The sequence below is a fragment of the Stenella coeruleoalba genome (assembly GCF_951394435.1).
Source record: "Stenella coeruleoalba genome assembly, chromosome: 14".
In the NCBI taxonomy this organism is placed as follows: domain Eukaryota; kingdom Metazoa; phylum Chordata; class Mammalia; order Artiodactyla; family Delphinidae; genus Stenella; species Stenella coeruleoalba.
The window spans coordinates 43,890,737-43,907,373 of NC_137160.1; the positions used below are offsets into that span (position 1 = coordinate 43,890,737).

General features: G+C 41.1%; 1 protein-coding gene across 2 annotated transcripts in view; it reads left to right on the top strand.

The window, feature by feature from the left end:
• The first annotated feature begins 437 nt into the window (after nt 1–437).
• DSC3 (desmocollin 3) overlaps nt 438–16,637 on the top strand; it is a 42,491-nt gene continuing 26,291 nt past the window's right edge. For both annotated transcript variants that reach the window (XM_079942952.1, XM_079942953.1), the window contains exons 1-5: nt 438–642; nt 8,005–8,089; nt 9,902–10,101; nt 11,428–11,547; nt 15,613–15,768. In XM_079942952.1, coding sequence (XP_079799078.1) covers nt 574–642; nt 8,005–8,089; nt 9,902–10,101; nt 11,428–11,547; nt 15,613–15,768 — 630 coding nt within the window. In that variant the 5' untranslated portion in view covers nt 438–573. The remainder of the gene's footprint in view (nt 643–8,004; nt 8,090–9,901; nt 10,102–11,427; nt 11,548–15,612; nt 15,769–16,637) is intronic.

The following is a 16,637-nucleotide window of genomic DNA, read 5'->3' on the forward strand; positions in this document are numbered from 1 at the left end:
ACATATATTTTGCATTAACCAGGAGACTTTGCCCAGCATTTGATCAGATGTTGAAGGGAGGATCCGCTGGTCCAATGACAAGGGTGTTGCTGGCACCCAGGAGCGCCCGTGTTGGGGCAGGGATCCCTGCAGGCGGTTTTGGCTTCCGCAGTAGGAACGCGCCAAGCATTGTCTGCGAGGAAGACCCCACTGAGCTTTGCGCGAAAGGCGTGGCAGCCGGGGGCGGGGGAGGGGCGTGGGAGAGCTGGCAGAGAGGGGGTGGCCTGGACAGCTTTCCCGCGAGCGAGCACCCGGCGCGGCCTCCGAGAAGCCTAAGGGCAGTCTTGGGCAGCTCCCCAGAGCTTCTCGTGGTGATAAAACTTGAGAAAAAACGAGGAGGGGCGGCTCCGCGTCTCCCGAGTCCAATCCTGTCTCAGGAGTGAAAACGCCCTCCGCCACGCAAACCTAAAAAAGTCCCGGGCGACGTAACGAGCAGCTGAAAGAAGTGCACCTCCGCGCCGCCGCACCTCGGCGGGCTCTGGTCTCTTACGTCCCGCCCGGTGCCTGCGTCCTCCTCTCCGGCCCCGCACCCCGATGGCTGCCGCCGGGCCCCACAGCTCCCTGCGCGGAGCTCTCTGCAGGCAGCTACTGCTGACCCTTGTGGTGAGTGGAGCCCGGGCGGGGTGGGGCGCGACCACCTACCCGGAGCCGGGATGCGGCAGGGGGTCGAATGGGCCCTGGTCCTGCAGGGGGAGCGGTGGGGGGAAGCCGACCGAAAGGTGACATCCGCGGCTCAGCTCCATCTTGGGGGTGGGGGCGGGCGGGGCACAGACGAGCCAGATTCGGGGTCTGAGGGATGAGAATGGGAAACGAGTCCTCAGTCAGTTCCGGACTGAGGGTTTTGTTTCGGACTTGTTCGATTGTTTGAATTACGGGATGGGCTCCCGCTTCGCTGAGCTCTCTCGTGCGCCGTGGCGAGTGGGCCGGCTTGGGGTTCGCGCTCCTTTCCTGGCTCCTAGGGCTGGTGATGATGGTTGGGGTGGGTTTGGGTAGAGAGCGAAGAAGAGTGTTGGGTTAGGTTTTGGAGGATCCCTGAGTGAGTTACAGGGGCTGACCCCCTACCCCAGGGTCCCCTGGGATGGGGACGCTGGTGAGAGGACGGGTTGGAGCGTTGCCCCTGGGTCCCGGCGTTGAGTTACCTCTGAAAAATGGCTTCCAGGTTTTGCCTCCGTTGAAGCAGCTCACCTGAGCGGTCCACCAGCGCTGGCCACCCGGAGTATACCTGGGGCGCGAGGGCGTGCGCGGCTCCATTAGGGATGGGGGTTGGGTCGGCGGTGTGATGGGGGAGTTGGGTGGGGCTGAGGGGATAGAATCAAGCTGAGAGGAGTGTTGGGAGAGGCGTGGGATTGGGTGGTTCTTTGTCCGGCTCCAGGCAGGATTGCGCAAGCCCAGAGCCCAGCCTGGGGGTCTTCTGTGCCCAGGAAACCTGAGACCCAAGATGAGATCCACCCCTAGAGGAAGGTACGGACAAGTCTCGGAGAACTCGCGATACACAAAACGAAAAATCGGGAACTCTGTGCGATTACGCGGAGCTGCGGGCGAGACCACGGCTGCGCTCAAGACGTGCTCTGGAAAGAAGCTGCGAACTCCCGACTGCCCCGCGCTTGGTCCGGTGGCGAGAGGACCAGCCTGGCTCGGGAGCAGGTCGACTCTGGCTACTTGGATTCTTGCTGCTCTCAGCCCCCAAGCAGGGCGTGTGGGTGCCAGCTTTGACCTCTCTTTGAATCATCGAGTTATGAATAATGGTTTAGTAGTTATGATCTAAGATATATTTATGGACAAGAAATTGTACAGGTGAGGGCGTCGACCTGTCAGGCAGCTGTTCCAACAAAATGAGCTGATGAAATGACTCTTTACAAGTGGGAACTGCTCTCAAAGTGCGCTCTTTTGTGATATCTTTGAAAGTGTTTCCAGCTAATATGTTTAAAAGCATGAATTTAGTGTTTTGTGTTTTCCCTGCGAAAGGAATCCCGGAATGGGGAGAAGAAAACAGCGGAGGTGCTGTGTTCTCAAGATTTCTCGTGTATTCGCTGGAGGGGAGGGCGTGGAATGCGAGTATCTGTCCGGGTGGCGGGGTGTGGTGGTGGGAGTACTGGGGCGCGGCAAGGCAGGAAGGTGCCTGTACGTCTAAACAGGGATAGCATCAGCTTTAGTGTATGACTTCCTTTAGGATTTTTTTTTTTTTTTTGTAGATGATGTGTGTTACCTAAAGATTAAGGGAAACAGTCATTTAAATGGGAGAGGCTAGAGCCCTAAATCGTCTGGTCAGTTAATGTGTGATCATTTCAGGACAGGGCTTTGGTCTAGGAAGGTGTGAGCAAAGGGAGTGCCCACCCAGAGCCCAAGTCATATAGTCAGGCAGTGGATGAACAGCAACTGACTGATACAGATTCAGCAATTCTCCACTACACCCATCTCCTGCTTCCTAAAACCTCTAGATTTTAACATGTCCCTTTTGATACACTCACATGAAATGGAGCATGGAGAAAGGAAGTTCTGTCTTCTGTGGAAGTTTGGAAAAGGTACTATATATAATTCTAACGCTAACCCTAACCCTAACTCCAAAGTCTATGATTCCATGCATTGAGTATTAATAAGAAATGAACCTCAGCCACAAGAAGGTATAATAGGGAGAGCCATGGCCCAAGAATTAGAATGTTGGACTTTACCCGGCATATTCATAAGTTGTTCTGAGGTCTCGGGCAAATCACTTTTCTTCAATCTCTGGACTTCAACTTTCCATCAAATAAGTGAGGAGATTGTAGCAGCTCTCTGAAGTTAAACATGCTAAGTTTCTTAGTGCTAAATTGTCTAGAGCTTTATTCCAAGGAATAGGACTGCTCAGGAAAGACTTGCTGGGAAGGGAGCCATCTAAGAATGTTCATGAAATGATCAGTGGGAATCATCCCAGGTCAAGATTAGCTAGAGATAAAGGGACAGAGTTGAGGAATGAGGGTCATGGAGAACAGAGGTCCTCACCTTATTCCTAAAATAAGGAGTTGTGTTAGATCAAGGATAAGAAATGTTTTATTTTAAATGTCAGTTCTGTGTCCTGCTGTATTAGTGTCCTGCTGAGGATTCTAAGACATCCCAAACTTGTGATATTGTTGTGATTGATTGGCAATGTCATACCATGGTCAAGGAAAGGGAGAAAGGAGGCCTCCCTGCTTGTGTTTGCCATCCCCTTGACTAGAAGAGCCCCATAAATTCTGTAGGTCTAAAATTCTAAGATGCTACTTAATCCTTAAAGGCTGTAATATACTGTTTAGTTTTAGCAGAGACACCTGCCCCTAAACCAGAACCTAAATAGAAGAGGAGCCAAGGGAAGCTCTCCTCCAAAGAATGATGCCCCTTGAGGGTTCTATGTCCTTCATGGCTCTAGAGGAGACTGGAGTCTGGAGACTGGGATGACACCTAGCCACACTCCCAGGAGCCATGGCACTGGCTGATAGAGGAGCGAAGCAGGGACAGAAAGACAGGACACTAACATTCAAGCCCCTACTCTGTGACAGCCAGATCCACCACTATGCCACAAGAAAAAAAAAAAAAAAGAATTTCCTAAAGTTTAGATTAAATGGTCTGTCTGGAGACTTGTATACTAGAGAGTGTATATGGAATAATTTCTTTCACCTGCAATCCCCAGTTTACAGACAACTTCAATTTCTGTCCAGACGGATAAATTAAGACTTCTGTTGACCATCCTATATCTGTATTTCCTTTTGACTCCTAGGACTCTTTGGTATAATATTAAGGGCATAACATTTTAGAAACGCAGTTTTCATTTTATGGACCCCTTAATGGATTTCTCAAAGACAATTCCTTGTTTGAAGTGAGCTCTTCAACAGAAAACTGAGACTTTTAAGGTGTTAGCTTTCCCACTGAGCTGCCCCATAGGTTGTGGAATCTTCCCTTCTGCACTTTTCTCCTGAATCTGCATCCCTTTCCCACCTTTCTATCCTCAGTATACTCCAAACTGCTACAATTAACTACAATTCCTAATCATCCTTCCATACACATATACAAAGAAAAGGAAGAAAGGAGAGGGGGAAACTAGAAAAGAAACGTGTCAGATCATCCCATTATTGTTGAAAGCACTGAGTATCTCTTAAAATGTTTCTCCTTTTAAAGTAGCAAAATTGTTAGGAATGGTGAAAACTAATTCACATTAGCTCAGTTGCTCAGATGTCTTCTGCCCTGTTATAAATAATGAGATCCTTTTATATGTGTGTTGAATATTGTTCGCCATATCAAATCCACTTTGGGAATTATATTTACTATTATATATTATAAATGGTATGTACTTGGACATGGTTAATCTATCACTTGCTAAAAGGGCTCTTCAAAAGGAATTAAAATAGTATTTTTCTTTATAACATAACATGCTTTTCCCCTTGGAGTATGTGAAATTCTGCCTGCAACCTATGTTGACAAACGGGCATTCTATCTTTTCAGACTTTATAGCATTTGAGAATAATGTGACTCCTTTAACAGACTTTTTTGTTATTATTGTTCTTGATAACATTTGACATATTCAATTTTTAAAATAAAAGTGAGTATAATACTTTCTATTATCTTTTGCATTAGTGGGGAAAAAAGCTTAGGACAAATAAAATAAGTAAATGCGAACTAGTTTATTTCAAAACCACCATCTTAAGGAAGTCAGAGTTGTAGTATATATTTATATTAGTTCATTATCACCTACCTTCTTTAATGGAGATTATTGGTGCTCATATTGAGATACAGCTAAATGGTGCAGCACTCTCTGAGTCACTAAATACATGTAAGCTGTGCACATTTTTGGGCCCTGTTGTAATCCTTGTGTCAGTTGCCATCCCATATATGGCATCTCTGGTGACCTGCAGCTAATCATACTTTCCATTTAACTAGAATCCCATCATACAGAGTTTGGTTAGAAAGAAATTTAGTAGAATCATCAAAGCACTGAGAATACAGAAAGGTAAATCCTACAATTCAGGGTGGTAAGAACTTGAAAGTAATATTTCCGTCTCTAAGGTGGCAGGCAAGTGTCCACAGGAGAAACGACGAATTGAAAAGTCTGTAACCGATATGCTCAGTCAAGATCTCCTTTATGTTTCAGATACTCTATAAATTTCTGTTCTTTGGCTTCTTTTTCCTCTATTGAAAAAGGTGTTATTTTAGAAAGCCTACCTTGCCTATTCACTCTAAAATTGAACAACAGCACAAAAATGAAACACTGACACGTATGCCTGTGTTTTCACTCTCCCTTTGGCATTAGATAGTTCTATCAGGATTTAATGATTTGTATGATAAGCTTTCTATGATACAATTAATACAATTTGGACAGTACTGTAAAGTGAAACAAAGCAATTCATTTTTCCCAGACTAGAGTAGATAATACTTTATATTATCATTTTTTAAAACTTAATTTGTTACATTTTAATTTAAAGTTGCTCGCAACTCTTAAGTTTTATGTCAGATATTTAAAGTTGTCCTGGAGGGTTCTTCATTAAAATAAATTCTTTTATAACTCAAATAGTCAATCCATAATTCATTAATCTTTAAAATTTTCTTTGTATGTTGTATTTTTTTGTTGTTGGGCACTCATTTGTACAAAAGTTACTTTTAAAATACCTTTAAAAGTCATTAGCTCATCATTGCTAATTAATGGTGGTTTTATTTTATTTTATGTTTTTACTTTATTTTCAGTAATATATCCAGTCCCCACAAACATAGTATCAAATTTCTTTATAATTCAGGAAACATGGCATAACTGAAATCTATATGTGAATATCATCCTTTCCAATATCGATCCCTTATATTAATGAATTAATTGTACCTGCTTTCCAGTGATGTACTATACAGCGACAAAGATGAATGGGCTGCTGCTATATATTCAGCATGGATCTATTTCACAAACATAATTTGAGGAAAGAAATCAAGTTGCATATAATTGGCATATGACTACATATATTTAAAGCCTAAAGTTGGCAAAACAAACCAATTTTCTTTAGGGATACATACTCATGGGATAAAATTAAGCAGAAATGGGGAAGTAAATGATTTACAAAAAAATATCATTCATTATTGATATTTGGAGAGGTTGAAGTCAAGAAGAAAATGCAGTTAGGGAGAGTTATATAGGGACTTTGAAAATAATAGTAATGTTTTATTTCTTAACTTTGAAGGTAAGTGCCCTAGTGTTTCTTTTATTATTTCTTAAAATACACGTGTACTTAGAATATATCTTATGAAGAACAGTTAAAAAAGGAAAAAGAAACAAGCAATATAGAGGATTAGCAAAACCAAATGCTATCATTTGAAAGTATAGACCAACCTGCTATGACTGAACAAGTGAAAAATAGAGAAGGCACAGATAAGACAATATTAGGAATAAAAAGAGGCACAGTTGTGGAGAGGACAGATGTTTTAAAAAGTAGATAATAATATTAATATATTATTCTAGTTCATTTGAAAAGAGACAAAATAGGCAATTTTCTACAAGATACAAATTACCAACGTTGACTCGAGGAGGTATACAAACTGTAAATAGACTTATAAAGACACTGAATTGGAAGCCAAATGTCTCCACATACACACACTGTCATATCCGTCAAGCCCAGACCTGAGATGGGTGAATTTTTCCATAATTATATGGAACAGATAATCTCTACCTTATATACATTGTTTCAAAGAACAGAAAAAAGTGGAACTCTCCCTAACTCATTTTATGAGGATGGTATGAAGTTGAAAAGTAGTAGCCTGATCTTACTTGTGGACATATATTTGAAATACTAAAATAAGTGGCAGCAAACAAAACCAATAATGTATTTTTAAATATGTAAGGGCCTATTTATGGAATTTCAGTTCCATTCCATTCATCTATATGTTTGTCCTGACACTAGTACCACTCTGCCTTGATTATTGTATTTTTGTAGTAAGTTTTGAAATTGGGAAATCTTTCAACTTTGTTCTTTTTCAAGTTTATTTGGGTCTTTGGGTCCCTTGCATTTCCTCAAGGATTGATTTTTAATCTCTGCAAAAAAAGTTATTTGGGATTTCAATAGGGAGTGCATTGAATTTGTTAGCGGAATTTTGGGAATACGTCTTTTAATCTATGAAGGTGGGATATCTATTGTGAATAGAATTGTTTGCTTAATTTTGTTTTCAGATTTTTTTATTGCTAGTATATAGGAAAACAATCGGTTTTTGTATGTTGATCTTGTATCCTGCAACCTTGCTGAAACCACTTATTATTTTTTTGATAGTTTTTAGTGGATTCCTTAGGATTTTCTATGTACAAGATCATATCATTTGAAAATAGAGACTATTTTATTTCTTCTTTCCCAATCTGGATGCCTTTAATTTTATTTGTGTGTGTGTGTAATTGCCCTGGCTAGAACCTCCAGTACAATGTTGAATAGAGGTGGTGAGAGTAGGCATCATTGTCTTGTTCTTTATGTCAGAGGAAAGCATTCAGTCTTTCTCTGTTAAGTAGGATGTTTTTCATAGATGCCCTTTATCACATTGAGCAAAATCTCTTGAATTCCTAGTTTGTTGAAAGTTTTTAATTGTAAGTCGGTGTTGGATTTTGTCAATTGCTTGCATCTATTGAGATGATCATATGGCTTTGTTCTTTATTCTTTTTTAAAAACTATGTTATTGAGGTGAAATGGACACACAAAAAGCTGTGCATATTCAATGTACACCAATTGATGAGCTTGGAGATAAGTATGTACCCGTGAGAACATCATCACCATCTATCCCATAAACATATCCATTACCTCCAAGTTTCCTCTCACCTTCTTTATATATTATTATTATTTTCTTTTGGTAAGAACACTTAACATAAGATTTACTCTCAGCAAAAATTTTAAGTATACAATACAGTATTGCTAGCTGTAGATCTCTAGGACTTATATATCTTGCATATCTAAAACTTAGTTCTTTATTCTATACTGTATTAATGTGACCATTTTTTCCTAGGTCTTCGGTTTTGCTTGTGAAGCTTGCAAAAAGGTGATATTTCATATACCTTCCAAACTAGAGGCAGACAAAGTGGTTGGCAGAGGTGAGCAATTTCAAAACAGTGTTTTTGTTTTTTTTTGTGGTACACGGGCCTCTCACTGTTGTGTCCTCTCCCGTTGCGGAGCACAGGCTCCGGACGCGCAGGCTCAGCGGCCATGGCTCACGGGCCCAGCCGCTCCGCGGCATGTGGGATCTTCCTGGACCAGGGCACAAACCCGTGTCCCCTGCATCAGCAGGCGGACTCTCAACCACTGCGCCACCAGGGAAGCCCAAAACAGTGTTTTTAAAACAGAAATTTAATTTACTTATGCTGGAAAGAGCATGTTATCCAATCTTTGCCTTTTGGAATTAGCCGGAACCAATAATTAGATACAAGTCAAGTTTAAAATATATGTTCTGTTCTTTAGAACTCTATAGAATTCTGTCATCGATTCTAATGAACATGTGCTAATCCGTGCTTTTGTAGTCACTTATGTTTTAACAGTAAAAATTACATAAAGAATTACATGTAGAATGTAGCCCTTTCATTACTCTAGGATTCTAAGCACCGGAGAGATATAGGTAAGGACCTGAGAGAATCAGAGCGGTATTTTTATCAATGCCATAGCTGCAGTGAGAAGTATAACAAGGTGAACTATTCCATTCAAAACTGCACTTAATCAGCCATTTGCACACTTGAGAAGTTAGGGAACCTCAACCTTTCCCAACAGCTGGGAAGCTCTGTCCAGGTGGACTTTCCCTGTGGTACAGGGAATATTGGAGGAAAAGCATCATGTTTTTTTCAGAGATATAGCTTGTCCCAGAGACGCCACATTAATTTTCAACAGTGTCCCATTTCTGGGAAGGAAGAAAGGAGAGGATGTAAAGAGAAGTCGGGGATGTTCCTCCAGGGGAATAGACCAGAGGTTATCACTCTGCTAAAAATGTGAACACGAGAGAAATGTGTCATCACTTCTAAAGATGTTCACTTCATTTTGACTTAACGTTTCCATCTGTGACAGATTTGGATTAAAGTGAAAACACTATACATGGGTAACATGAATCTTTTGAGATGATATTACTTAAGTGAGTATTAGGTTATTACTTAAGTGTGTATTAATGTATCAGTTTGGTTTCTGTCAAAGCAGATAGTGGACGAATGGGATGGATTTGATACTTTTGATATAAGTATCAAAACACTTGTATGATACTTATATTTTATGACTTTTCACTTGGGAAAATTTCCAGGGGGAGAGGATTCCACATAGCATTTCACTGGGGAGCCCTGGAAAGCAAGGAACAGGAACACAAAGAGAACTCTGGGCCCCTGGGGCGTTGGTGAGGGTCGGGGTGGGGGGTGGGGGAGATGTGACAGAAAAGCGCTAGTGGGAAGAATTTAAAGATTTTTCTTACTTGACTGTTTGCCAAACTCATACACTCTGTCACTCTTTGTGTGAAACTTCTGGCTTAACACAGGTGTATCTTAAAAGACTCAGACTATATTGTTAAGGAAAACTTTTCTGTTTGTTTATCCAGCTGTGTGGGCGGGCATGTAGCTCAGCTTTGTCATGATTGCAACACACAGACGTCTTTAATAGGAAGATCATTTTCATAAGCCTCTTAGAAGCATATAAAGGTTTAAAAAACCTTATTTAATACAAATATACAATCCAGAATTGTCATTTTTTTAACAGAGAAAGTATTATCACTTTAAAAAAATACATGTAAAGAGTCTTAAGATATTTGATAAATGCAGAGTGATTGGTTCATTTCATTTCACTTCAGGATTTTGAAGAAGATTGTATAAATTATGTTAACACTGTTTTTCTTTTTGCTTGTGTTTCTTACGTTACAACTTGGAAATTCCTACTTGCAGTTAATTTGAAAGAGTGCCTCGGATCTGCAGACCACATCCAATCCAGTGATCCTGATTTCAGAGTTCTAGAAGATGGGTCAGTATACACAGCCCATGCTGTTGTGTTGTCTGATGAGAAAAGATCTTTCACCATATGGCTTTCTGACTCAAAGAAACAGACACAGAAAGAGATTCCTGTGCTCCTGGAACATCAGAAGAAGGTATTCAAAGTACATTGATATTTTCAGGCATGTTTTTCTTCTCATTTAAATACTCTCATTAAAGGTTGCAAAGAAGACAAAAGAAAAAATAGGCTTTATTTTCCTTATCTTTTCTCTTCCTTCTGTTTGCTTTCCCTTCCTTCCTCCTCCCTTCCCTCCTTCTCCTTCCCTTTTCAACACTGATTAGACATTGGATCTTACTTTGTTAAATCTAAATGACACCTCCTCTGTGAAGGTTTCTTCCACCTCTAAAGTCTACTTGCTTTTGTGTGCCAGTGTCAGTTTGGTTATCCCTCTGTTGTAGCATTGGGCATTTTTTATTAGCACAAACAATTTACCTGTCGTTGTTTAAGGGCACGAATCAATCCCTTTTGTGTTTATAGCCTCATTTACACCAGACCCATAGTCAATAGGTACATGTTAAATTAATATTAAGTGCAGTAGTTCCCAGTGAATAAGAGGTTGATTTCAAGTGCCACAGTGATTCTGATGTTAAAATAGGATGGAAATCCTGGAGTATGTATGCGTCTGAATGGTATTAGCCACCACTCAGTGATTGTTGACTGTAGTTCTAAATTCCGTGTCATGAGGAATGCCGTTGTGAAAGTACTCACTGGATTACAACTAATCGATGTGAAGTGTATTAATGAAAAAGTCATCTAAATTCTTAAATGACTGCTTAGATGGAAATCACTAAAAACTCCAATAGTACTTTCTACAGTGATGGAAATGTTCTGTAATCTGCACTGTGTGATATGGCCACCCAATATTAATGGCTACTGCTACTTAGCATGTGGCTAGTACAACTGAAGGGTGGAATTTATATTTTATTTAATTCTAAATAGTTTAAATAGTCACATGTGGCTTGTGGCTACCATATTGGACAGTGCAGGTAGAGTGTTCAGGCAATGAAGAACATGCATTATCTCACTATAGTTCACCTGAGAGCATGAGGTTTTAGCAGAAAGAACAAGTAAATGCTGTCTATAGATTGTCTGAAAGAGGATGTGTTCTCCATCTCATTTTGGGATGGAACAGGAAGAACTGAGAGTACAGTGATAATTTTCCTAACCTGAAAGTATGGTCAGTGTTGGAAAGGTATGTGAAATTAAATTCTTTGGTTCATGAAACCTTTAAAGTCTGGATACATTCTTTCTTATCCTTCGAACACAAAGAAGACCTTATTATCTGGTCTTTAGTTTCAGCATGGAAATTCCTGACACTGAGCCTCCAGAGAGGTGTTAGATTTATGGTCCATCCACTGTTTTACAATGAAGTAGGCTGTGATGCTTTTGTTTATTGTTAATTTTCTTTCTCTAAATTCAGGTACTGAGGAAGAGACACACTAAAGAGACTGTTCTCAGGCGTTCCAAGAGGAGATGGGCGCCTATCCCCTGCTCAATGCAAGAGAATTCCTTGGGCCCTTTCCCTTTGTTCCTTCAACAGGTAGGTTTTCCATTCCTTCTGATTGGGATTGCTAAATTAGTTCCAAGAGTCTGTTTTGTCCAGGTTTTAATAACTCTTTAAACATTTAAAAATCAACAGATTTGATTGAAGATATTCATGGAGAGTCATAAAAGTACATAAAATGGGAAAATCACTAAAAAGCTAATAATGAGAAAAACTAGAAAATCACTAAAAAACTAATAATAATAATATGAGAAAGACTCTACAGCCACTAAATGATCTTTATTAGTTTATTCATTCACTTAGCAGCCGGCTATAGAGCACCTACCCTGTCCTGTGGAAGGCACTGCTCTAAGTACTGAAGCTAGAAATACATTTAGTCATGGCCTTTGCTGTCATGTATTTTATGAGTCTAGTGAGGAAGACAGAAGTAGGCAAATGATTGCAATACTGCATGACGAGTGCTGAGATGGGGCTGGGTCGGGGTGATTTGAGAATTCATGGGCTGAAATGCTGTAAAAAACAGAAAAAAGACTTAGAGGGGGAGGCATCTGAGCTAAAGCCTGAAGGATGGGAGAGTGTCATGCAGGTAAATCACTGTGGAAGAAGAGAGGGGGACAGAGGTGCAAGCAAGCACGGCTCCTCGCGGGAGCTCACGGAGCTTAGCCTTCCTGTGTGTGATGGGCGTGGAGCAGGGAGATGGGGCAGAAGAGGCAGGTAGGGTCCACCCAGAACTGGCCAGGTGTGCTCTGCTAGATAGTTTAACTTTTTCCTAAAAACAAGACGTTTTTAAGCAGGGTCAGGTTTACTTTGCATAAAGATCCAAATGGAATATACACAATGGAAATAACGACTGAGCTGAGGCTATGGCATTATGCTTGCCTTTTTCCCTTACATTTCTATTACTGTGGTTGATGTTTAATACCAGTGGTGCCACCTGTGTCCTACTTGTTTATGTTTTTAACTATGCTTCCAGTGTCTTTCACACTTGTAGAAAATTCTATCCAGTTCTGGACCCTGGTTTCTTCTCTTAGATTATTGTACTTTAAGCACTGGTGAAAGCGTATTAAGAAATGACTTCTGTTTACCAAACTTATACTGGTCAGAGGTAATTTTGGTCTTTGCGCTGTTAAACCAGTCACCACTTCTAGTACTCATTGCCTTGTCGTGTGTCCATTTGATTTAGCCGACCTGTCCCTCCTTCATGTCGCTTCTAGGACAACATTCACCTAGTTTTCCACTTTTCTCACTGGCCACTTCTTCTTAGTATGTTTCGCTGGTTCTTCTTCATTCCCACATCCTCCTAACCCTCACCACCCTGACCCCTCAGTCTCTAAATTTGGAGAGCTCCAGGGCTCAGACTATGAACCTTGTGTAATGTTTATTTATATTCACTCTCTCGGTGATCTCATCCAGCCTCATAGCTTTAAGTACTTTTTTTTTTTTTTTTTTGCGGTACGCGGGCCTCTCACTGTTGTGGCGTCTCCCGTTGCGGAGCATAGGCTCCGGACGCGCAGGCTCAGCAGCCATGGCTCACGGGCCCAGCTGCTCCGCGGCATGTGGGATCTTCCTGGACCGGGGCACAAACCCGTGTCCCCTGCATCGGCAGGCAGACTCTCAACCACTGCGCCATCAGGGAAGCCCCTAAGTACTTTTTATACATTGGAAACTTAAGACTTCATATCTCCAGCCCAAGTTGCCTAATTAATATTCCCACTTGGAATTTCAGTAGACATTTCAAACTTAACGTATAAAAATCAAATGTTTGCGTTTTCTTATAAAAAATATCCTCCCCTCTCAGTTAATGGCAGCTGCATCCTTTCAGTTCCTGGGGCAGTAGAGTCCATTCGGTAAGGTTTTAGTTGCGGAGAGCACAATTCTCTTTAAGGAATTAACAGAGGGATTTACGATCGTGTATTAAACAGTTTACAGAATTGTTGGGAAGGCTCAAGAAACAAACTTTAGGTTGAATTTTCAGGAACGAATCTCCTATCTACCCCACAGAATCTATAGCCAAGGGACATACTGCTTTCTTCATGATGGGGAAGCCAGTCATTTTAGAGCCAGAGTGCCACTGCCATGGTCAGGAAGCTGCACTGGGCAAGGAACCACCACAGGCAGGAAGCTGCTCCTCCAACTGCAGCTCCAAAACAATCTTAACTGCTCCCATCAGTGTTCACAAAAAGATTGATCTATATCCTGTCTCTCAGCATCCACGAAGTCTGTGAAAAACCATTAGAACTTCTGCTGCTGCAGGAAAAAAGAAGAAAAAATTGCACCACAAAGAGTCAGCAAAAACAGTAGAAGCAGCAAAAAGGAGGCATCTATCTCCCTTATGGCTTCCAAATTTCATGCAAGCGCACCTGACTGTCTGTATTTTAATTCAGAACTCTTGTTTCAAGAGACCCTGGAAAAGGGAGAGTTTTTGGTTTGTTTTTATCTGAATCTTTCTAATATCTACACTATGAGAGGACACAGTAGAAGGAGGTGAAATCGATGTTGAGCCCCAATTTACCATATCCATCCATTCTTTATAGTTAAAATTTTAATTCCTGTATTATAATAGGATAAGGATATAGCCACATTTTACCAAGATCTCAAATCGTAGTGGCTAAAGCATGACAGAGATTTAGTCCTTTCATGTCAACGTGTGATCTGGTAAAGAGATTCTAATTTGAGAAATCACCAGGGGCCCAGGATTCTTTCCGTTTTAAGCTTGGCCATCCTTCCAGGTTGAAGATGGCTCATCACTGTGTCCCATTGAGGGAACACAACTCCTCCACTTTCTAGAGTACAGTCTAGATCCTGCATGTATTATTATTATTATTATTATTATTATTTTGCGGTACACGGGCTTCTCACTGTTGTGGCCTCTCCCGTTGTGGAGCACAGGCTCCGGATGCGCAGGCTCAGCGGCCATGGCTCACGGGCCCAGCCGCTCCGCGGCATGTGGGATCTTCCAGCACCAGGGCACGAACCCGTGTCCCCTGCATCGGCAGGCGGACTCTCAACCACTGCGCCACCAGGGAAGCCCCTGCATGTATTATTTTTGCACACACCCTATTGACCTGACCTTTTTGTGTGGTCATACCTAATTGCAAGGGAGACTGAGAAAAGTCTTTCTTCCAGGCAACCTTGTGCTCAACTGCAAATTCTAATACTAAGGAAGATAGGCAGAATAGACATCAGGGGATACTTGCACCCACTGACATAGTGTCATCCCTGACTTCTGTCTTCACACCATGCAGCCAACCAACTGGCACATTCTGTTGGCTGTATCTTCAAATTATATCCAGAATCTAACCACTTCTCACAACCCCTATTGCTACCACGCTGGTCTAACAAACAGTTCTCTCTCCCCTGAATTCTTGCAGTAACTTTCTAAATGGCCTTCCTGCTTCTTCCTTTACCTGCCCACCCAAGTCTAATCTTAACAGAACACCAAGAATTCTCCTTCTAAAATATAAATCAGATACTACTCTTGTCTAAATTCTCCATTGGCTCCCCATCTGACTCCAAGCAGAAGTCAGCATCCTTGGAATCTCTTACATGCCGTGGCCCTATTACTGCATTCGTCCTCCTCTCCGACTTCCTTTTCCCATAGTTCTGTCTATTCCAACTACAGTGGCCAACGACCCTGGTCTGGTTGTTTTGCGCTTCCTGTTTCCTCTACCAGGAAGAGTCTTCCCTATTTATTCTCATTCTTTTAATTTTTGTTAATTCCCCTCCCTAAGGAACATTACAACTGGCATTCCTTTCAACAGTATATGAGAATCCCTGTTTACCTCACCCCTGTCCACAGTGGGTATTATTGCTTTTTTCTACCTTTGCCAAATCACTAGATGGGAAACTGTGCCTTAATATGAGGTTGTCTTTGGCTACTATTTATGTTGAACATTGTTTTCATTAAATTTGAGCAGTTTAAAAAAATCTTTTGCCAAATTACCATTGTTCATTACCATTTTGCATGTTGATGAAGTGACAAAGGTGATTATTATATTATTAAAGTCATCTCTTTAAAATAAAAATATATATAAACATATAAGTTGTATTTAAAAATAGCATTTTCATGAAAAATTTTTTACATATGCTTTTTCCTCTTAGGTTCAATCTGACGCGGCACAGAACTATACCGTCTTCTACTCAATAAGTGGGCGTGGAGTTGACCAAGAACCTCTAAATCTGTTTTTCATAGAAAGAGACACTGGAAATCTGTATTGTACCCGGCCTGTGGATCGTGAAGAATATGATGTTTTTGATGTAGGACTTTTATTGATACACATAACTTTAAATGATTAAACTATAATCATAGTTTAAACTAAACTTCTGATAGCGCATCTACTCTTTCCTGTCTTCTGAACTTCTTCTTAGAGGGGATCTGAAAGACAAAGGAAATAGATTGTGTAATATTTTGGAATACTTGGTCTGCTCTTTATCTCAACTTGTATTAGGTAAGCCTCAAATGAAGCCAAGAAATTTAATTGTATTTGGATGTAAATTCCAGCAAATTTGCAGGAGTTGGTTTTGCTTATGAGATTCTCTTTCTCTCTCTGGTCGTGGTACTTTCTCCTCTCTCCAAGACAGGGCCACAGTTGATTGGAAGGGTCCTCTTCCAGTGTCCCTCTTCTGCTCTGTGTTTTTTGTTTTTCCTTTTTTGGTCTTTGTTCCACCTGTCTAATTATCTGATGATATCCAAGAAGTATATAAGGAAGCAAAACTGGGAGACCAAGTCCAAACAAGGCATAATAAGCCAGCATTCTGATGTGGATGAACTTACATCAATGGGGAATCATTCAGACAATTTTCAGTGTAATATGGTCAATGCTCTGGGGTCATGTGGTACAGGGGGACCGATTCCCCATAGGAAAGAGGGATTCTCTTCCTAAATGAAGAGGGAAGAGATGCTGGGTAAGTAAACTTGACTGATGTTCACCACATGACATTTCTTTGCTCTTGGCTGGAAAAATTTCAACTCAGTGTTGTAATCACATGCTGAATAGAAATACGTTCTATTTGTCCACCGATAGGGGTCTAGTTAAATAAATTACAGTATGTCTATGTGGTAGATTATTAGACTGCCAATAAATCCCATTTTCAAAGCATGTTTAAGGGCTTTGGGAAATGGTTAC